Source organism: Mytilus galloprovincialis, chromosome 9, assembly GCF_965363235.1.
Source record: "Mytilus galloprovincialis chromosome 9, xbMytGall1.hap1.1, whole genome shotgun sequence".
NCBI lineage: Eukaryota > Metazoa > Mollusca > Bivalvia > Mytilida > Mytilidae > Mytilus > Mytilus galloprovincialis.
The window spans coordinates 29,047,648-29,070,712 of record NC_134846.1 but is presented as its reverse complement, the minus strand read 5'-3'; the positions used below and the strand labels follow the sequence as shown (position 1 = coordinate 29,070,712).

General features: G+C 32.0%; 1 protein-coding gene across 1 annotated transcript in view; it reads right to left on the bottom strand.

The window, feature by feature from the left end:
* LOC143044758 (uncharacterized) overlaps nt 1-23,017 on the bottom strand; it is a 30,795-nt gene extending 7,778 nt beyond the window's left edge. Inside the window, exons 1-8 of the mRNA XM_076216893.1 lie at nt 22,505-23,017; nt 10,303-10,549; nt 7,417-7,546; nt 6,656-6,834; nt 5,806-6,060; nt 3,881-3,963; nt 2,121-2,213; nt 262-368 (exon numbers count right to left, since the gene is read on the bottom strand). Coding sequence (XP_076073008.1) covers nt 262-368; nt 2,121-2,213; nt 3,881-3,963; nt 5,806-6,060; nt 6,656-6,834; nt 7,417-7,546; nt 10,303-10,549; nt 22,505-22,673 — 1,263 coding nt within the window. The 5' untranslated portion in view covers nt 22,674-23,017. The remainder of the gene's footprint in view (nt 1-261; nt 369-2,120; nt 2,214-3,880; nt 3,964-5,805; nt 6,061-6,655; nt 6,835-7,416; nt 7,547-10,302; nt 10,550-22,504) is intronic.
* Nucleotides 23,018-23,065: the final 48 nt, after the last annotated feature.

Genomic DNA, 23,065 nt, shown 5'->3' with positions numbered 1-23,065 from the left:
TATTGAGGGCACACCATTTAAAATCAACACTTGTCTCATTGGGCTTAAAACCCCTGAATAATTTGTCGAGATACAGAAAGCACTTCATCAACATCAACTGTATGTTGCTTTGAAGATAGTATATAAAATATAAACTGACAAACAAACATCTGATAAAAAATGAATGGGACTTGCAGATAAGATGGGTTTGACTAACACACAACAATTTTTGGAACTTTTTTAAATAGCATCTTTTCCTTCTTTCATAGAAATATTTCTTACCTCACAAAATGTACAATAGTCATCCAGTTTTTGCTGTGGTATACACAAATCTACTATTGTCATCCTCCTGTTACCGACTGAATCAAACTTTGACTGTGTTACTACACCTAAATCAATATAGATAAAACTAAATGTAAATACTCAGCTATCGAAAATAGAATAGACAAAGTCACACATTCAAAATAGTTCCCTTTCTAAAGTGTTGTTTGTGTTGCTAAGTCTTAGTTTTATCATTTTTTGTTTTTGTTTTGTGTACTTTTGTCTTTTTCTTGACTCGTTTTATCATTTTTAGCCATGGCATAGTAATTTTTTTTAACTTATGACTAAAGAGTATAAATATCTCTTTCGTGTCTTTCTCCTCTATTTTCCAATTTGACTCATATTTAGTTTTTCGAGAGTTCAAAGAAGAGGTTTTTCACAGATTTGTCAATAATGTTATCAAAGTTACTAAGTAGTGTTAATTCTTCCCATTTAAAACAAAATATGTGTCCACAAGACAAGATGAGCTATTGGATCTTTCATATTTCCATGTTCAGTGAAATATGAATTTGTGGTCAAAACCTTGATTTGGTATAAATCTAGTTCATATCATAATGAACATGTGATCTACAGCTGTAAACCTTCACCCTAAAAATATTTATGTACTTTCAGCAATGAAGTAAATAGACAAAAAGGTTGTAGGTATTCCTACGGGCACAAATTGGGTCCCTTTAATAGAACACTTGTTCCTATATTGTTAAATATCAGAGTTTATTGCCAAATTCAGTAAAGGTTCATCTAAATTCCATTTAATTGATAAATATATAAAAAACAACCACTTTTCATCATAAAAATTTACATTGATCATGGAATTAAAAGAGACCGAATCACAAAAATAATAAAAATAAATATGAGCAAGTCTTTGAACTATATGAAAAGAAAGACAGACCATTGTCATATATGTGCAAAATTGAAATTTCAGGCCATAGGGCAAATGTATACCAATAATGGATTATTCAGCTCTCCTTCTTTCTGAAATACAAAGCATCCCTATGTCTCATGAGCACGACTAAAATCTGTTAGTGTTAGGTGACATAGTAAACACCTATTGACTGGGTGTGAGGGTAATAGCAAGTTTGTTGTCCATTGCTCAAGGCAAAGCCGAGAGCAATAGTTGGTATGTGAAGGGACAACAAACTTGCTATTACCCGCACAACCAGTCATTAGGTGTTTTATCATACTGAACAACACAGTCATTAAGTGTTTTTATATACCAAATTAACTAATTTTCTAAAAGTGTACATATATCATCTGAAAGAAAAGAAAAAAATGTCACATAACTTGACCTGCACAAGATGAACTATACGTTTTTTTTTATAGTTCTTTTTGTATTTGTAAATATTTCATAAATTGCAATCAAGACTAGAAATGCTTGTGTTAAATTTTCCGTGCATATGATAAATTTAAGCTAAAATACATCAAACGCAAATTCACTTTTAGGATACGACGACCAAACCCATATTATGAATAAGGTACTATATTTTAGATCTTTAAAAAATGCGCACAAAGATTTTCTCTCTTTTATAATTGCTTCTTGTAAGCGAAATTTCAATCAACACAAACAGATTATAACGTTTACAATATTAGAGTTTGACTTTGCCAAGCAAAATAGTCAATGACATCATTATTGTCCAATGAAAAATAAGCATGAAAAAGTATGGGAAAGATGATTATTAAACTATTAACCGGGGTAATAGTCTTTGAAACTATTGACTGGCAAAAAGTCTGTGGAATGAAATAGCACAATTATTTCATTATTTTTTATATAGAAAAAACATACTGTAACTGAGGTATAATAAATATATATATCATTTACTTACCTGCATTTTTTGTTAATAATAGATAATACATATAATATGTTATTATCATCAGTACTATAGATAAGATAGATAAGACGGTGTAATTACCAGTAACTGTCAAAAGGTTAAGGTCAAATTTTATATCATCATATATCAATAACAAATTCAGAATATGAAACTTATCATCTGATGCAAATATATATATATTTTCTTTTAATTAAAAGTGATTTTTGAAATTTTACTATTGAAACACATTTTTTTGCGTGTTTATTTTTGCTACAAAGCTATAATAAATTATGACCTAACATATTTAGGTATTATAACAGTGGCATTAACAATTTTCGTCCTGCTTATTCACTCCATTATTATTGTATTAAGTCTTTGAGACATAAGCAGATATTGTCAGCAACATCACAATGACTCATGAGAATTTTTCAAAGACTTGAAAGTTTGATTTTTTTTAAAACTGTCAAATTCATACTAAAAGTTACAGCATACTCTAATATCATACTACATCTCCTATTTTTGTATTGCATCGTGAAAGACAAATGCATATTGCATAGTAAATAAAGTAAAGGTTTAATTTAAAATTATCTTTTTTAAACAATTGATTTATTAAAGTTAAAGCTAATGTAGATTTATTTTCGTGGGTACCAATTTTTATTAACTGAGGAAAACTTGCACTTTATGGTTTTGCAAAAGTCTGCATACATTCTTATAGAAAATTTGAAATTTGTTGGACATTGAAATTGGTGGTTCCCAGGTAACCACGAAATCCCCCAAAAATTAATGATATCCAACGAATAATAGTGAATCCACAATGACACAGCATTCTAATTTTTAAATCATCATTATTGAAAGCCTTTGCTGAAACATTATAAAATCATGAAGTGACAAATCTGAAACTTGATCAATGCATTCTCTAGTGTGTGTAATCAAAAATAGTGATCATTAACCAATATTTCCCAGGACATAAAAACAGTCATTTGGAGAGAACTGACATTTGTATTACTATTATTTTGGTAGGTACCATGCAATATTCGTGGATTGAGGAAAACTTGCATATTTGTGGATATTTAAATTCTTGGTTTTGGAAAAGTTTGCACACATTCCTTTAGAAAATTTGTATTTCATTGAACATATAAATTTATGGTTCTCCTGTTCCCATGAAATCCGCTAAATTAGTATCCAATTAATATTAATGAATCCACAGTAAAGTGCAAAATGGTGATTAATTAACCTGATCTCAATAACATAAATCATTTATTTACAAATTTAAAAAAAATACCATTTCAGTCATAAACCTTTTTGATTTAGATAAAAACTTGTCTGAGTTTCCAGACCCTTGATTCTGATATCTTTTGAGGATAATAAAAGAATGAAATCATTTAGAACATTCATAGATTTCTCCAAAAATAAAGGTACATATCTAGCAATAACATTTTAATGACATAGTAATGACATAGTAATGACATATGACTGAATAAAATCCACAATACTGTGGATTTATTTATTTTCATGGGTTAAAATTTTCAAGATTGAAGAAAACTTGAATTTTATTTTTAACTATATTTGATTTCAAAGTTTTGTAAAAGTATACATTCAATTTTGAATTTGTTGAACATTTTAAAAATTCATGGTTTCTCTGTACTTTGTTAAGCTTGTTTTAATTGGTTCAAACATTAATGATCAATACAGTTTACATAATATGACACACAACAATATAATTTACTCTGATTTGGTTACTATGGTTACTGTCTCTTGGATTAAATAAAGGATACGAGGACTTAGATATAACCAGTAATGTGCAGATGTGTGTACTAAACCAGCACCAAAAGCTCCGGCAAATATTGGATTCTGCATTCTGAAAAAACAAAAAATAACATACAAGAGTGCACACGCTGAAATGTCTCGCCTTCTATACTAATCATTGATATTATGTTGATAGTCCTAAGTATAAAGCTAAGCTTTAATACAACTGTCACATAAACTTAACATTAACCAAGATAACTAAACAAAGACCTTGAAAATGAGGTCAAGGTCAGATGAACCATGCCAGGCAGACATGTACAGCTAACAATGCTTCTATACAACCTATATAGTTGACCTATTACTTTAATTTTAAGAAAATAGACCAAAACACAAAAACTTAACACTGTGCAATGAACCGTGAAAATGAGGTCAAGGTCAAATAAAACCTGCGCAACTGACATAAAGATCATAAAATATTTCCATACACCAAATATAGTTGACCTATGGCATATAGTATTAGATAAAAAGACCAAATCTCAAAAACTTAACTTTGACCACTGAACCATGAAAATGAGGTCAAGGTCACATGACATCTGCCCGCTAGACATGTACACCTTACAATCATTCCATACAACAAATATAGTAGACCTATTGCATATAGTATGAGAAAAACAGACCAAAACACAAAAATTTAACTATAACCACTGATCCATGAAAACGAGGTCAATGTCAGATGACACCTGCCAGTTGGACATGTACACTTTACAGTCCTTCCATACACCGAATATACTAGCCCTATTGCTTATAGTATCTGAGATATGGACTTGACCACCAAAACTTAACCTTGTTCACTGATCCATGAAATGAGGTCGAGGTCAAGTGAAAACTGTCTGACAGACATGAGGACCTTTCAAGGTACGCACATATCAAATATAGTTATCCTATTACTTATAATAAGAGAGAATTCAACATTACAAAAAATCTGAACTTTTTTTTCAAGTGGTCACTGAACCATGAAAATGAGGTCAAGGACATTGGACATGTGAGTGACGGAAACTTCGTAACATGAGGCATCTATATACAAAGTATGAAGCATCCAGGTCTTCCACCTTCTAAAATATAAAGCTTTTAAGAAGTTAGCTAACGCCGCCGCCGCTGCCGGATCACTATCCCTATGTCGAGCTTTCTGCAACAAAAGTTGCAGGCTCGACAATAAAACTGTAGCACTGTAATCATATTGTGTGTGTGTTTACATAAACATTGTATTTCTGCTATACCTCTCAATGTAATCTAAAAATTTCTATCAAGAGAGATCTTCAGTAGCCCTTTTCTGCACAATATGTTGAAATAATTTGTGTAAATTAAAAAATTATAGCAATTTTTTAAGAATGGAATAACATGCGAGGATCGTTATTGTGATTTCAGAACAATCTCCATACATATATATTTTTCAGATATCAAAATCTGAATTCTTTTTACTGCTTCACTCACAGTTTCATTATGCTCATTGATTAAAACCTTGCAATAATACCAAATTTACAATAGCTTTTTGAAATTTCAATTAGGGTCATAAATCAGAAATGACAGGATTTAGTTCATATGTTGCATCATGGGTTTAACTTGACTTGGAAATCACAGTATTTTACTACAACCAATTTAATACTATCTCATAGCAGGAAATTCTCAGGTGTATCATCTTAAATGCTCGATCAAATCTTGAATGTTTTCAATAGCTGTTTGTATGTTAATTAGTTGTAACCCTCCTCTTTCTTTTCATAAAGTAATCACTGACCAATATTCAGTGGCGGATCCAAAGGGAAGGGATGGAGGATTATGGTGGTAGAACCCCCCCTTTTTTTTAACAATCATTGCATTTGAATGGGGAAATATAGAAGGACACCCCCCCTTTTTTTTTTAATTGCTGGATCAGTCCCTGAATGTTAACTATACAAACCTGCTTATATGATCAAGTCTGTGGATGTTTTTAGCCACGGCCCACAGTAGATAACACAATCCCACTATCATTATGAAACCCTGGTACCCTTCACCGTAGGCTCCATCAAAAATAGTTATCACTATAAGGATGATCAGATAAACCAAGAAAGGTTTCAATAATGTCCAGTACCATAACCATCTTGGATCAGTCACCATGAAATTCAAAGGTTTGTGTTTCTGTAGATCTCGTAGGAGTGGGGCTATAACTTTGTGTCTGGAATAACAAAATCAGTTTAGTGGTTTCAAAATCATGAAAAAAAAAGAAGAAAAATCAACATAATAAATATTACAGATACTATTACTTACATTTGCACAATTTTTGTGGAATGAGGAAACAAGGGGCACACATATGTTCCTGTAGGGCTCACCTGGTGAAAAAATTGCCCATTGCTATATTAGGTCTTTTTGATGCACATATTATAGTAACAGTGTGTTGTGCTGATCATTTTTACATTTTACATGTTTAACCTAGCTCCTTTTTTTGTAATGTGTTTATTGGCAAATACCACATATAAAAATAATCATAGAAAGTAAGTCCATAGTACATGTAGTATATCAACAAAATCGAGACATATAGTTCATATTTTGAAACATTTGACAAAACTATAAGTAAATTATAATAATGGGAAAGAAAGAATAACTATTCCTGGCAGCATGGATTGGGTAGATATTTTATAACAAATTTACTTGTATAGTCATTCTATTAGTTGGAGCCCACAGCCATCAATCACCTATCAATCAAACAATCAGTCAATCAATTGTAGGTTTTAGAATCTATTTTCACATTTTTTTATCTTTGACATACTTACCCATACTTGTCCCTCTGAGATGCCAGATCTGCTGGTGTATAGCCGTCATTGTTTGTAGCATGTATGACTTGACCAGATGAATTTTTCAGGATATCCCAACATAAACCCTGATGCCCCTCTCTAGCAGCAATGTGTAAAACATTGTTTCCATCAGCATCGGCTTGTTTCAGATCACTTTTCTAAAAATAAAATTCAAAAACATTTCAAATCATGTTGAATTCTTAGTAAATTGTCTTCATTTGCAGTTTTTCGTGAATAATAATTTTCGTGGATCATGGAAAAATTGCATTTTCAAGGACATTTAGTTTCTTGGATTTGCCAATGTCTACGTACAAAGCAATAGAAAATTTGTACTTGGTTGAACATTTAAATTCTAACTGTTCCAGGAATCCCATGAAAATTGTTGATTTTGATATTCTTTGAAACTCTTCAGTACGGGATTCATTAGATGTATTTGCTGATGGCACATTCAAGTGGTGTTTTCCATTTGTAAAGGGGCATAACTCTTAAAACTTTAAAAATGACGCCACCAAAATTCAAACCTGATCTGTAATTAGTGGTAATAAGCATTGTGTATAAGTTTCATAACATTTGGTTGAGGCAAACTAAAGTTAGAGAATGGAAACCAACTTTGGGACGTACGTACCAGACGTACAAGAGCGAAACTTAATGCCCCTTCAGCTACGGTGAGGCATAAAAATTAACTGTTAAACATTTGATATATATATGATAAATATACATTTGTTACCAGGTATACATACTTCTTTTTTCAATAGGTATTTAAATGCATCTACATGTCCAAAATGACAAGCTATATGGAGCGGAAGCTGGAATTGTCTGTTGACTTGTGGATAGCTAGGCCTTAGTGTATACAAGTAGATCAAAGCAAAGCTGAAAATAAAGCAAGTCCAGTTGAATTATCATCAAACATGCAATACAGACCTATGTACATTGTCAGTTCTATCAGTCAATGGTGGGTGGAAGCAACGCTTAAGAAATTTTTAATTGAGACAAACAATTAACAATTAAGCTGCTTTGACAACTTATTTTCTTAACATTTATTTAAATAATATGAACATTTTAATGATTTTAGCAATAAATCTTACATAAAAAGTTGTACAGTATATAAATTATAGCAGTCATGGTAAAAGAAAAATACAGAAATTATCTAGTTTGAGATGCTGGTGAGCATTGCAGTGTTAAGACTTCGTTCCTTTTGGAGTGGGAACAAGAAGTTAAACCTTGCATTTGAAGTCAATACTATATATCTGATGTATAATTGTAACTTTTATAACCAGATGCTCCGCAGGGCGCAGCTTTATATGACTGCAGAGGTTGAACCCTGAACGGTTGGGGCAAGTATGGACACAACATTCAAGCTGGATTCAGCTCTAAATTTGGATTGTGATTAAATAGTTGACACAGCATAGGTTTCTGACACAGAATGAATGTGGTCTAATGAACTTAAAATACTTTTTTTTCCTTTGAGCAATTCACTATGCTGTTGAATATTAATCCTCTCAAAAATGTTTGAAGAAATTTTCTTTTTATTTATGAAATCTGAAATGAGAAAAATTCAACCCCCCCCATTTTTTTTTTCACATCCCCCTTTCCCTTTTTCCAAAACTGATCTCAATTCAAATTTCTAATGGAGTTTGCAACAATAACTACTCATTTAAATACATCATAAAATATTAAAATGTAACAAAAGGTGCTTGTTATCACTGAATGGTAAAGATTGTTTTAATTTATCAGTTGGTAGTAAAAGTGAATATACATTGTATATTGTATAAAACAATGATTTAAGTTGATTCAACTACTATTCTGGACAAAGAAAGATAACTCCAATCAATTGAAAATTTCTTGCTATTGCACAATATTGCGCAATTAGATATTTCTTGTTATTGCGCAATACTGTGCAATTGAAAATATTTGCTATTGCACAATACTGTGCAATTGAAGATTTCTTGCTATTGCACAATACTGTGCAATTGAAATTTTCTTGCTATTGCCCAATACTGTTCATTTGAAGATTTCTTGCTATTGCTGAATACTGTGCAATTGAAAATTTCTTGCTATTGCACAATACTTAATATAATAATTTTGGATCCTGATTTGAACCAACTTGAAAACTGGGCCCATAATCAAAAATCTAAGTACATGTTCAGATTCAGCATATCAAAAAAGCTCAAGAATTCAATTTTTGTTAAAATCAAACTTAGTTTAATTTTGGACCCTTTGGACTTTAATGTAGACCAATTTGAAAACGGGACTAAAAATTAAGAATCTACATACACAGTAAGATTTGGCATATCAAAGAACCCCAATTATTCAATTTTTGATGAAATCAAACAAAGTTTAATTTGGACCCGATTTGGACCAACTTGAAAACTGGGCCAATAATCAAAAATCTAAGTACATTTTTAGATTCAGCATATCAAAGAACCCCAAGGATTCAATTTTTGTCAAAATCAAACTAAGTTTAATTTTGGACCCTTTGGACCTTAAAGTAGACCAATTTGAAAACGGGACCAAAAATTAAGAATCTACATACACAGTTAGATTCGGCATATCAAAGAACCCCAATTATTCAATTTTTGATGAAATCAAACTAAGTTCAATTTTGGACCCTTTGGGCCCCTTATTCCTAAACTGTTGGGACCAAAACTCCCAAAATCAAACCAAACTTTCCTTTAGTGGTCATAAACCTTGTGTTTAAATTTCATAGATTTCTATTTACTTAAACTAAAGTTATGGTGCGAAAACCAAGAATAATGCTTACTTGGGCCCCTTTTTGGCCCCTAATTCCTAAACTGTTCAGACCTCAATTCCCAAAATCAATACCAACCTACCTTTTGTGGTCATAAACCTTGTGTTTAAATTTCATTGATTTCTATTTACTTAAACTAAAGTTATTGTGCGAAAACCAAGAATAATGCTTATTTGGGCCCTTTTTTGGCCCCTAATTCCTAAACTGTTAGAACCAAAACTCCCAAAATCAATCCCAACCTTCCTTTTGTGGTCATAAACCTTGTGTCAAAATTTCATAGATTTCTATTTACTTAAACTTAAGTTATTGTGCGAAAACCAAGAAAATGCATATTTGGGCCCTTTTTGGCCCCTAATTCCTAAAATGTTGGGATCAAAACTCCCAAAATCAATCCCAACCTTCCTTTTGTGGTCATAAACCTTGTGTTAAAATTTCATAGATTTCTATTCACTTTTACTAAAGTTTAGAGTGCGAAAACTAAAAGTATTCGGACGACGACGACGCAGACGACGACGCCAACATGATAGCAATATACGACGAAAAATTAAAATTTTTGCGGTCGTGTAAAAACTATGGACAAAGGAAGATCATCAAATTATAAAAACATTTGTAAATACTTTAACAGAGAAATCATTGATACTTTGAATCTTTATGAACCAAGCACAACTTATGTAATTTTCTTGACAAGACATTATCTAAGACAGGGATAGGATGTATAGAATGTTGTACTCAATGCAGTAATACCTACAGAATGATGTAAGCTAAGCTGACAGGAGAATAATCAGAACAAAAGTTAAAAATATGCCTTCAACACACATTCATAGACATTGTTTTTTCTCAATTGTACATTTAGTACATTTTCAATTACACAACTTACACACTTCCTGTTTGAGCAGCATGATGGCACATGCTCATCCCGTTTTTATCCACAGCATCCAAGTTACCTCCCTTTTGCACTAGCAAATGTATAACAGTTGGAACACCTCTTTTGCAGGCATAATGTAGAGGTGTTTCATCAAAATCATTTAGAGCATTAGGATCCGCACCACTTTCTAGTAGAATAAAACACATAGAGTAGTCTCCGATTAGACATGCTTTATGTAATGCTGTCTGCCCATGCCAACCTGGAATAATACAGAATCTAAATTACGCTATATTCATAGACCATGCATTAAAATAAAAAATTTGTTGTGAGTCTTTTTCAGTGTAAACCTTAATCTAAATAACCATAAATTTTAAGAACATCTCCAACCAATATTTTTTTCTTTTTTCAATATATATATGTATACCTCTATCTGTGTTCTCCCCAGGACATTATAGTGCTGTGGTACACTGGTGCTATATTTTCTACCATGGTGGTATCTTGGATGATTTGATTATACAATGTATAGGGACCATGGTGCTATATTTGTTGGAAAACCAGTGCTTTGTTTATTTCCATGGTGCTATTTAAAAATTCTAGGAAGAACACTGCCGCTAGTCCATATCATTTAGTTCATAACATTACCATTATGCCAAACATTCCTTAGACATATTTCTATCAATAACGTGAATATAAATATGTATACCTTAGGCCAGCTGTTTAATGACAGCAAACATTTTTTTCTTTCAAAGAATCCAGAGTTATACTTATACAAGTATTTTTATTTCAGATTTGTCAAATACTTGCATGTAACTAGCCACAAGTTTCCAAACTTAGTATAGTCTAAAAAACATTTATCCAATAACATGAATAAATTCTGTAAAAAAATACCCTATCAATGCTTTTATGACAGATTTGGTATCAGGATTGTTTACTATCACATGCAAACTTTCATGCATTTACCATTAATTTATATATAGTACTAATGTAATTCATTGGCACTGAGATATATTTGTGTTAATTCCAGCAGTATAATTGAGAATATTTGATTATCTAAATCAAAAATATCATCAAACTTATTGGAATTTTAAAAGAGCTTTGCAAAGTCCACCAACCTTGCAAGGTCTTCTTAGCCAGTCAAGGTCATTAAGGGAATACGATACAGTAGCAGGGGCAGATAATAACGTTTTCAAACCTGTTCGTGTTGTTTTCGCGACGTTGGTAACCAGAACGTTGTAATTTCGCGATGTTTCTAATAAGAACGTTAACATTTTGCGACTTCGCTTTAAAAGAAGTCATATTTCGCGGAATATTCACTGACGTCATTAATTTTGGTTGCGCGAATTTCAAAAAAGCACCTGCTAAAAAAGTGGCCATACCGTTTCTAAAAGACGGAGAAATCCACCGAAAAGCAGTGAGATTAAAGGAAATACTTGAGATGTACAAAAATAAATCAAATACAATTTTGCATGACGAAATTGAAGAAATGGTGATAGACACAGAAGAGAGTACTTACAGTATAACATGAAAAGACGGAAGAAAAATTGTGGAGCTTTTTAGTCTGGCACTGAATAACTGCCAAAACTGCACGGCCCAGCGGAATCTGCTCAACGTAGAGAAAAAAAATTGCAAGGAATTGGGGTCTATCTTACTATTCGTTGCTCAAACTGTAACATGCTGAAAAACATTTTTACCAATAACGCAATTTGGAACAAAACGATCTGCAATAGCTAATTATGAGTATTGGTAGCTGCTTAATGTCCAGCGGCAAATATTTAATTGCACATTTATGACATCCAAATGTTATTTTAATGAAACTTAAAGAAATGAGAAAACGTATGAACCCGTGATTAATGAGAAAAATTTAACAAAATCTACGGCGCATAGGGTGGCCGAATCGGGTCTGGTGTTGAAATCCATACACAAAAGTCATTACTACGGCGTGTTGTGCAGCTTTGCAATATTTTTCATGACGAAAACAGTTATTTTCATTTATTGATAATGAATTCGAAGTAAATTATACTATCTTAAATTCAAAAACATCAGAATCATAATAGTTAAGTTTGTGTCTTTTTTTTCTTTTCTTGTTTAGCATTTGGCAGCCTCCAAATTTTACATAGAATTGTCATTGTAAGGCCAAATTTAACAGACTATCAATGAAATAACAAAACCGACTGCATGTGCGAGACTCTCATTGGTGGACAAGGTCGTATAACACCCCTATTCGTAAATAAAATAATAAATAAAGAGAGTGTCTCATCCTGTTCTGGACTTGAAATTGGTACATAAAAAAAAATTGCCGATTTTAATTGATATTTTAAAAACATATAATATTGTACATGTATGTGTATGTAGAAAAACTGTCAATAAAAGTCCGTTAAAAAGATTTCCAAAAAATATATTGGTGTCGTTTTTGGTTTGAATTTAAGCAAAATATTACCAATAGATGCAGAATTGTCACACGTTAGTTTGTTTAATTGGTTGTATTCTTTTTGTATATGAAACTGGATGAAATAGACCAAAACAAGAAAATGCCTGTTCACATGCTGTTAAAAGGGCTTGTAATTAAATGGTGTCTTTTGGTATTGTTCATCATATTTGTATTTTTTTCATTGTTTTGTACTTACATCAGGCCGTAAGTTTCCCGTTTGAGTTGTTTTGCATTTGTCATGTAGGGGCCTTTCATAGCTTACTATGCGGTATGGGTTTTACTCATTGTTGAAGGCCGTCCGATGTCCTATAGTCGTTTAGCCATTTGGTCTCTGATTGAGATTTGCCTCATTGGTAATCATACCACGTCTTCTTATTTGTATAAGCATGTCCCTATTGTACTTCAATGTATTGAGAGATAAAAATTGAAGTATCGGCAAATGTACACTAATTGCAGATAGACCGATCAGAAAGTGTACATACGTTAAAACTCGTCGTATAGTTAGACAATCAGACAGACGAACAAAGTGTTTTCAATATAGCTCTACTTCTAGACAAACAAGTACGCCATATTCATACGTAAAAAGGTTATGTAACTTAATTATCTATTGATAAAGACATCGTTCAATATTATTCTCTTATACCGGCTGCTGTACTTCCTATGAAATATTATATTACAACTTCATTTTCGGTCGATTGAGGCAATAATGGCATGAGTTAAATTGCACAAAACAGCTCTTATTATAAAACAAGAAGTACTGCTTATTATTTAAATTTGAGAGATGATTATCTTTTGAATGTAAAAATAATAAAATCAAAGTACGTCGGGACCTTGTAAAGTTGACGATTCGGTTTTGTCATTGTTGAAGGTTATACTGTTGTCAATTTATGGTATCGCCTCACTTAATTCATAGTTGGTTCACATTTTGTCATGTCAATAATGTTGTCTATCCTCTTACAGTACATGAAGCAATTTAGAACTAATGTCGGACGGAGATGCACCTTTATACTTCTATCAGGTTTTCTTTTTTACCGTACATCTGACAAAGTAATCTGCTAGAATCCTTTTTTATAGTCTTTTTTTTTATTATGAAAAGGTTCCTGTCCAAATTTCGTTTCGTAAATGTTTAGCACAAATGTTTTTCTATTTTATGATTAACCATCTTATAAATTTTTATGATAAGTATCAACGCTTTGAAAAACACCTGCATATACTTGACAGCGAACTCGTGTACGGCGGGAATGATTACACGACGTTGTTGCGATTAAAACTTAATTTAACGTAATTTAGCGCCATACTGACAGACGTCGTAAAAAAATTAAGGTATATGGCTTTTATTGAAAAAACAAGCACATGGACCCCAATTTTTTTCTTTTGCAATCAATCAAGTACTGTTTCAAGAACACTCCGCCAAAATTTCAGGAAAAAATCAACGATCAATTTTTTTCTGCACTTCCGAAAAGACGCAAAAATATAGTCAATTTCTTTATTTCGGATATGGCAATCTAAATCCGGAACATGATGATTTAATTTAACCGTAAACTTATTTCAGCATGTTGATGCCATGGATCAAGGGAATATTTTACAAAAAAACTGGTTAAGTTATGACTTTTCATTCAAAAGTATTGTTACTTTCTTTAAAAGTCATAATTTATGAAATTTCAGGGATTTTCTTCCAAATATGCAAATTTCGAACCAAATTATCTCAAAAAGTAAGTCATGAAGGTACTTTTTTCTTCGCATATTTGAAAAGTACACATTAAAATTGACCTTCTGTCAAAATTTTAAGAAAAAATCAACGAGGGATCTCTACTGTATCGTATGCCCTTAAACAGTCCCATAGTAGTACAAAGTCCAACTATAAACTGTGATTCATAACAATACATGAAAAGTTGTGGTACCTTTAATAAATAAGAGAAAATACTCATCTATGTAAAAAACTTTAACATAACTTATCTTTATCAGAGGACAAGGGTATAATACTCTATTTTGGCTTATATTTTCTAGTAGATACACCAATGCTGATGAAGCTATATGTTTTTGTTAAAAAAGAAGAACTCATTTGTATGTGCATAAAATTCCCAATCAAGTTTCAAGGTCACTGGTGTTTAAAATTCAAAATTTGCTGCTTCATTGGACTAATAATTATCATTTCTTTTTAATTGCAATGATAATTTACATCAATATTCATCAATTCATAAATGAGATGTCATTTAGTGAACTACTTAGAAAAAATTCACAGCTCAAACTTTAAAAAAAATTCACGCTTCAAACATTAAAAAAAATAGTTACAAGCTTTCATTGAGACAAACTTCTATAGAATCTAACCTCAACAAATCAAGATTAAATTACATTTTTTCTAAAAAAGAGCAAAGAACTATAAAATAAAGTACTTGAAAAGATTTAAATCTTATTCAAATACAATAACCCTTAAAGTGCAGACTATAAGGAATGTGTATAACTATGTCCTTATTATTGTCTGTTCCCATGTAACACATATATATTGTATTGTGAATACATTGATAGCAAAGTATCTCATTGGTGAGGTTTATTGACCAAAAAAAATGTTAACACATACATACATGTACAACCTTTAAGAGATGAAAGTGATAAATTAGAAAATACCTGATTAAATAAAACATTTTAGGTAAGGGAATATGAGGGTCTGAATGGTAGTCTTTCATTTCTTTATTCTTTTGTATTTTGACTATTTTCTCTATTCCTTATTCATTTTTTCTCATTATTCTCTTTCGTTTATATTTCAGCTCCCCATTATTTTTGTCCCTTCTTTATTGTAAACCCCATCCAGACCCTGGGATATGAATGAAGTGCTCTGTATACAACATAGATTTTTTAATAATAAAAAAAGAATGCAATTCTTCCAGATCTTTATAAATATAAAAATAAGGAGATGTGGTATTATTCATTGGTTGCCAATGACTCAAATTGACAATGCAGTGGCGGATCCAGATTTTTTTTATAAGGAGGGGTAGGCCACTGAGGGGGCCTACTACAGTCATGCTTGAGAGATTCTCTATATAATCAAACAATTTTTTCCCATTTCAAGTTCTTCTTTTTTTAAATTTCTGCAAGCAAGTCGAAAAGCCCATGAAATATAGGAAAATTGTCTACCTTGGTCTTCTTTCAAACAGCACTAAAACTTTCATCAAAGTGTAGTGGGCAGGTGTATTTATTTGTAGCGGTCAAGATAAGGACAATAAATAAATCCTAAGTCCTTTTTGCTTCAAAATTTTGTTATCATGTTGTTTATAGTTTTATACTATTTAGCTAGTAAACCACAGTCCCAGGTTAGAATGGGGTTTGGTGCCAGATAACAAGTTTATCCCACCACATTCTGTATGTGCCTGTCCCAAGTCAGGAGCCTGTAATTCAGTGGTTGTCATTTGTTGCTGTGTAATATTTTTTTATTGTTGAATGTTTCGTACATAAATTAGGCCAACAAAGCAGGAATAGATGGATCACTGTTAAAACTGTACAAATATGAGAAAATAAAGGGTGGCAGAGGTGAAACTTACGATAACAAAGAGATAAATGAACAAGAGGCTTTCAAGAGCTTTGTATCACTCACCAGTAATTTTTTGCTTGAATAAATCTTTCATCAATGATTATTTTGGCTGGCTTTTCAAATTATATTTAAGAGTGGCTTAAAAATTCCACTGAAATGTTCTTTAATCAGTCTAAATTATATAAGCAATGAAATGCATTTTACCCCTATGTTCCATTTTAGCCATAGTGACTATGTTTTTCGACGTACATTAACCCTCTCCCTTTCACACCGGTACAGCTTACCGGTGAAACCAATTTCAAGATTTTTTTGGGACATTTAGACTTGTTTAATCACCATTTGCTAACGTACAGATGTGGTTAAGGGCTCAAATTAATCCGTAGATAACCAGCAATGCGATTTAATGTGCATCAAACCTCTATCATTATTAGTTAATAAACAAGTCGCCCCTTACTGATTTGTAATTTTTCTGTAAAAACCATTTATTTTTCTTTGAATTTTGAGGGATATTCTCAAAAAGAAGTGCAAAGAAAACTGCTCTTTTAAGAGGATTTATGTCTTTTTTCAATAACTGTGCAGTGCGTTTTTGAAGAATAGTATTAAACTAATAGTTCTAACTTGTACACTAGTTGCAAATGTAATTTTTAGTGTAGCAGCGCAATCACAAACTTGAATTACGCTAAAAATCTGAAGTCATTTCTTAAAGATATAATGAAAAAAGAGACAAAAACCGCTAAAATATTCTGAATTTTTTTTGCAAAGTTGAAATAGATGTAACAAAACATGGTTTCGTAAGTGTTGCGGTATACCAAAGTTGAAAACACTTTTGTTTGAATAAAGGAACATGTATATTTCAATGAAAAAATGACAGTTTAAAGAGTGGATTCCTCCTAGATTTGCATAAAAATCATGCATTTGGCAACAAAAAATTATCATCTGAACACATAATTCCAAAAAGAAAACAAACTGGGTGAGAATCTTTATATTATTTTTTTTTTTTAATTTCTTCCGTAGTAGTAGACTTAAGTATTTAAATTTCGATAAATTCACTACAATGCCAGTGGCGCAGGGGTACGCTGATCTATCCCAAGGCGCTAAGATTGAGAGTTCGAATCTCACTGCCGGAGTTGGAAAAATAATTTCCTATATTAAATGTAACTGAACTTAACTTTACTTTCAATTTCAAAAAGGAAACCTACGAATTTTTTGTGTGTGTGCAAAATTGCCCCCCCCCCCTTTTATTACCCCCTTTGCTCCATCGGGCTCGGTCAAGGGTGTCCCAGATCAAGCTAGCATAGGTAATTCAATGAATTTTCCCTTGTAAAAACAAAGTTTAGGTTGCTGATTGATTGAAAACGAATTAGACAAATATCTAGTGTCCAAGTTTGAAATCGGACAAAAAGAGCATCTAAAATCAATTATTTTGAATGTTACGGACATCGATATTTCAAGGCCTATAGCACGTTATGCGTCTATTTATACCACTATGATAACTTATATGGCTTCAACAGACTCGAGGCATTGTGTTTCCATCAAAACCTGACCCTATTAGCCCACCAATATGTCTCTGCACGACTTTTTGCCCAAGGATTTCGTATGTTTTCACTTTTTCTCCAACAGTCACGTGACTTTTGGAAATATACCACGTGACCAAAAAATAACGAATTATCTTCAAACTTAATTTTTTGCAATATCTTACCAATTATCTTTCATTTGATCCCAACATGGCATGTGTATGACCATTGATGCGAATTCTGTATTCATTTAAACTTCGATAATGTATTTTCGATAAGTAAAGGTCTAAAATGCATGAAAGGGAAAGGGTTAAAATAAAATACACAATTTAAACAAGATACTCTGAAACTAAATCTAAACATTTGATTAAAGTTGATAGTTTATCATCTAAAATTCAACTGAATTCTGTCATTTAACAACTACTACAATATTTTTTTTGAAATTTCAATTGTGTACCACTGATCTGCAGGCTAGGGTCATTTTCCATTTTTTGTGACAGTTCTCTTAAGATTTTTACTATTTTTTCTTAAGAAAGTGAGGACTGAAAAATCTATTTAGTTTTAAATTTCCATTGATAAAGTTCCAGTTACAACTCTCATCACAGGGATACAGGTAATAATAAAAACTAATATGATTGATGTATACTGTGTGATGCTTGTTTCCAGATCCTACATTTTGAAATATTTGTAAATTTCATGAATAAATAGGTTTAAACTACAAAACGCAACATTCATGACATTTTTAATTAATTTTTTTTTTACCATTACAATGATTTTGTTGGTACACAATATTTAGTTTAATGGAAGACTACTTATCATATACTAAATGTCACATTTTAAGTGTTCAGTTACATTAACTTTATTTGAGTGGATAATTAATCATCAATTGAGGAAGATTCTCAAAACAGAATTTTACAGAAAAATGAAAAAAATCGTATCTCATGTATTCCCACAGCCTTTGTTTACTTTGGAAGTTACAAATTGACCTACAAATTAAATCATTGCATGTTGATGTTTGAATCATCTACAGCAAACATAATTATGTTTTAATTTAACAAATACCAATTTTTAATAGGTGCACAAACTCTGAGAATGATTTAAATAACCAGTGAAGGATATCCCTGCTGCTACGTAGTGTGGTATTCTAACAATGACGTCTCTAATAAACATAATGTAGGTTGGATATATTTAGAATATCTCGTCATACTGATTTTTCTGGATTGTAAAAGAAACGTAAATAGTGTAAAGGAGAGCTCAAGATACGATAATTTCACGAGAAACAGAAGGGAAATGTGTAAAAAAAGTGTTTAAAGTCCATCTATTCATTTGTGTGTCTCCTTCTCATCAATCTCAGTCTGGTCAACCACATAAGGGATTGAAGGCTTGAAGCCGCCTTTCCCCAGAAACTGCAGTTTACCTCTATGGTCTATTTTTAGCCATGGCAGCCATATAAGTACAAGAAAATAAAAAACACAATTGATTCTAGATACCCTTAGGGTCATTCAGCTTTACTTTAGTTGGCATTGGTTCTATAGTTTCAAAGGAGAAGATTTTTTAAAGTTAGAAAACATAATCAACAAATTGTGTAAAATTGTTCTTAAAGGGCAATAACTCCTTGACAATTTTGGTTAAAGAACTTATTTGTAGATCTCACTTTGATGAACATTTTTGCTGTTCACAGTTTTTCTTTATCATTTTTTTATATCATTAATAATATTCAAGTAATAACCATCATTGCAAATAAATTGCTTCGACACGTGCAGCTGGATACAACCGCAGAGGTCCTGAAAAGATGGACACAATCTTCGCATTTGATAAAGGTCTGAATTTGGCTTGAAATTAAATATTTGACACATAATAGTTTTCTGACACAGAATATAAACTGTAGTCAAAGAACTTGAATTGGTTAAGTGATTTGAATTAATATTATTTTTTTTGCTTTTGTGCAATACACTAAAATTAAATTAAAACAAAACAAAATTGACAGCTTATTACCTCAAGACAATACAACATTTCTGTATACATAATTTAAAAGCAGTGTAAGGGAGGTAATTCAACCATGTAGTGTTTGAATTACCTCCCTTTTTTGGGGGGTTTGTACTTCAGTAATTGTCCATTAAGAAGGACACCCTTGTTTCACCCCTTTTTGCCACTAATTCCTCAACGGTTTAAGCCATAACCATATGCATCCCAATGCCAATTCTTACAATCCCTTTGTGGTATGGAATCTTGTGGTATAATTTCAGAGAGATCCATACACCATTCCACAAGTTATTGTCTAGAAAAATGCTAATTTGGGCCCCCTTTTGACCCTAATTCCTAAACTGTTGGGACTTTAACCCCAAAAATCAATCCCAACCTTTCTTTTGTGGTCATAAACCTTGTTTTAAATTTTATAGATTTCTATTTACTTATACTAAAGTTATTGTACGGAAACCAAATGTTTTCGGATGACAAAAACATGATACCAATGTACGACTGCAAAAATGTTTGCTTAAGAAATAATTCATGGAAGCCATTGATTGTTGGAAATTAACACATGGCCTGGGCCATGATATTCGAAATTTATTCCTGAGCGAGGGATAAAATTGACGGATATCACGGCCAAGGCCATGTGTAAATTTCCAACAATCTATGGCTTCCATGAATTATTTCAATTCTAATAGGACAAATACGGTTATTAAAAAACTGAAGCAAGGGTGGGTATGCGGTGTGTCAGGCTGTTCTTTTTTACTTCCTGTTAGATAAAGCTCAAACATTCTAATAAATCTGTAGCTTGCATGGATTATTACATGAATAACCGCAGAGACCGCTTAAAAATTCTTTTATTTCTCAAACCCAACATTTGCCATTTTTAATTTACATGTTTTTCTCATAAGCTTCCGTCAAATCCTAAGTTGACATTTCGTAACTAAGGAGCCACCATGATGACTTGCTGAAATCTGTAAATATGTGAATAATGCAATAGAATAGAAAATAAAACACAACCTACCTCAATCAGAGTGCTGGATAGCACCTGTGGAAAGATTGGAAGAGTAGTTTGAATAATTTCATATTAAGGTATGGTGGGGACAAAAGAACATTAATAAAACAGTATTGCTGAAAATTGCATAAACAGCAGGGTTCAAGCAGGAATAAAAATCAGCTGTAACTTAAAACAACATTTTCAACGAATTTCAGCAGAGCAAAATTTTCCGTTCCATCCTTCAAGGGGACATCTAAAAAGATTGTGTTAATCCTTAATTAATCATTTATCTTTCAGACATAATTTACAGAATCACTTTATGTAATGTAGATCAAAAGTAATAGGCAATAAATAAATCTATCATCCTTATATATCAAACATCTAATATATACATTTGTGTATTCAATTATGAGGTCAAATATTTGTGTATTGAGATGTTTATTGGGTCTGTACAATTATGTAACACTGAATGACTGATGTTGATAAGTAATGTGGTCAATTTGATTGACAGTTTAGGAGGTGGGGCATTGTAAGTTAAGGTCCACCTTGTCCATGTTTGGTGATAATGACAGTTGTCAATCATACTAGTATTGAATTATTACTCAATTACCTAATCAAAATGCTTAAAAAAAGCCTGCACATCAACACACCTTCATTACATACATTCTTGAATGAACTGCTCCAAAAAATATACCCATTTTTCACAGTTTATATGTGTATTATGTGCACATACATGAGAACTATAGGGAACTATATTTCAGTGTGAATACATGCAGTAATAGTAGTAAACCTGTCATGTTGTTAGGGAGGCCAGTGCCTAAGGAAAGATTAAGAACAAGTTCCAATCTTTCCAAAAATCAGTTTTAATACAATATCATACAAATTTCGATGGTTCACGCAACAGAAAACTTTCAACGCTAGTGGTTTCATTTGTATGACGTCTTGTTTTGAAATTATTAAATACGCCAAAAGCATTAATAGACTTTCGCGGAATTTATTTTTATTTTGTTGATTTCTCAGAGCTCTTGTGCATTACTTCTTTTTATTATGTACCCGAATAAGAATAACAATTATTTTGTCTTTTATTTTATTGCAATTTTTAAAACAATAAAATCGGCAAAGAGTCTGCAAATAGGTTCCAATACATGTAGATTTACATGGGAAGTATATTGTAACAGCCATTATTCTGTATATCTCTGAGTCTGCGCTAAGTATAGATATATCAAGAATCTTATCACTTGTTGTTTACAAAGCGAAAAAAGCACGTCATATTTCATGTATTAGAATGTCATATAAAAACTGCAAAATTTGCTTAAAATTACCAATTTAGTAGCAGCAACCTAACAATGGGTTATTAGATTCATCTGAAAATTTCTTGACTGATATATAGAACCTAACTCACCTAATTTACACCTTAACCTGTTGTCAGATTTGCTCTAAATGCTTTGGTTTTTGAGATATAAGCAAAACACTGCATTTTACCCCTATGTTCTATTTCAAGCCATGGTGGTGATGTTTTTTGACGATACAGAAAAATAAAACACAAACTATATTATTGGATCTTTCAGCTAAAATTTGGTTTGAATGTTCAGTTATTTCAAAGAAGATGTTTGAAATAGTTTACCCAGGTTTGACGAGGAGGACGATGAACAATGCTTAAGGAATTATGAGCTAAAAATAACAAATCAAGGACCAATTTATATGGAGCTTTGTTTGTGTGCTTCTGGAAATATTTATATGCATTGAGTGAAATTTGTGAACCATGTAAGTGTTAAACAAACCTCTTTCATGGACAACCTGGGGATTCTTTTGAATAAGCTGTTGTACTAATTGTCCGGCATTTGTACTGATTGCCTGCATAAGAAGCTGGTGTTCCGAGGTCCCAGTTGGTTTTGCAGAAACTCCTTCATTATACGTAACTTTGGGATAATCATCATTTTTTGACGTCATTCTAATTTACGTGCGTTTCATATGACCTAGCTTCAGTATCATGCCATATATAATTTATAATTGTGTGGTAGGGGAAATCGTGTAGTTGATGTAGTTACAGGAATTCTATTAGGCCGGCTCGATTCTGACCAAACCAGCATATCGGTCGTTTGACCGGCGAAAAACAAAATCAAGGTAAATCGGATAGAAAATTTAAAGGTTTTGATAAGAATACTAAAGTATATGATGCATAAAAGAAGCATATGCTAATATAAAAATCTTTGTAAAACTGAATGTGAGCTACATTTGTACTTTAGAAAATTCCGCTAAATCTGCGAAGGAGAATCGAGTTCCCCAGAGACCTCTGTAAGGAGATATAAAATAGATGTTGATTGGTTAAAGTTGAAAATTAA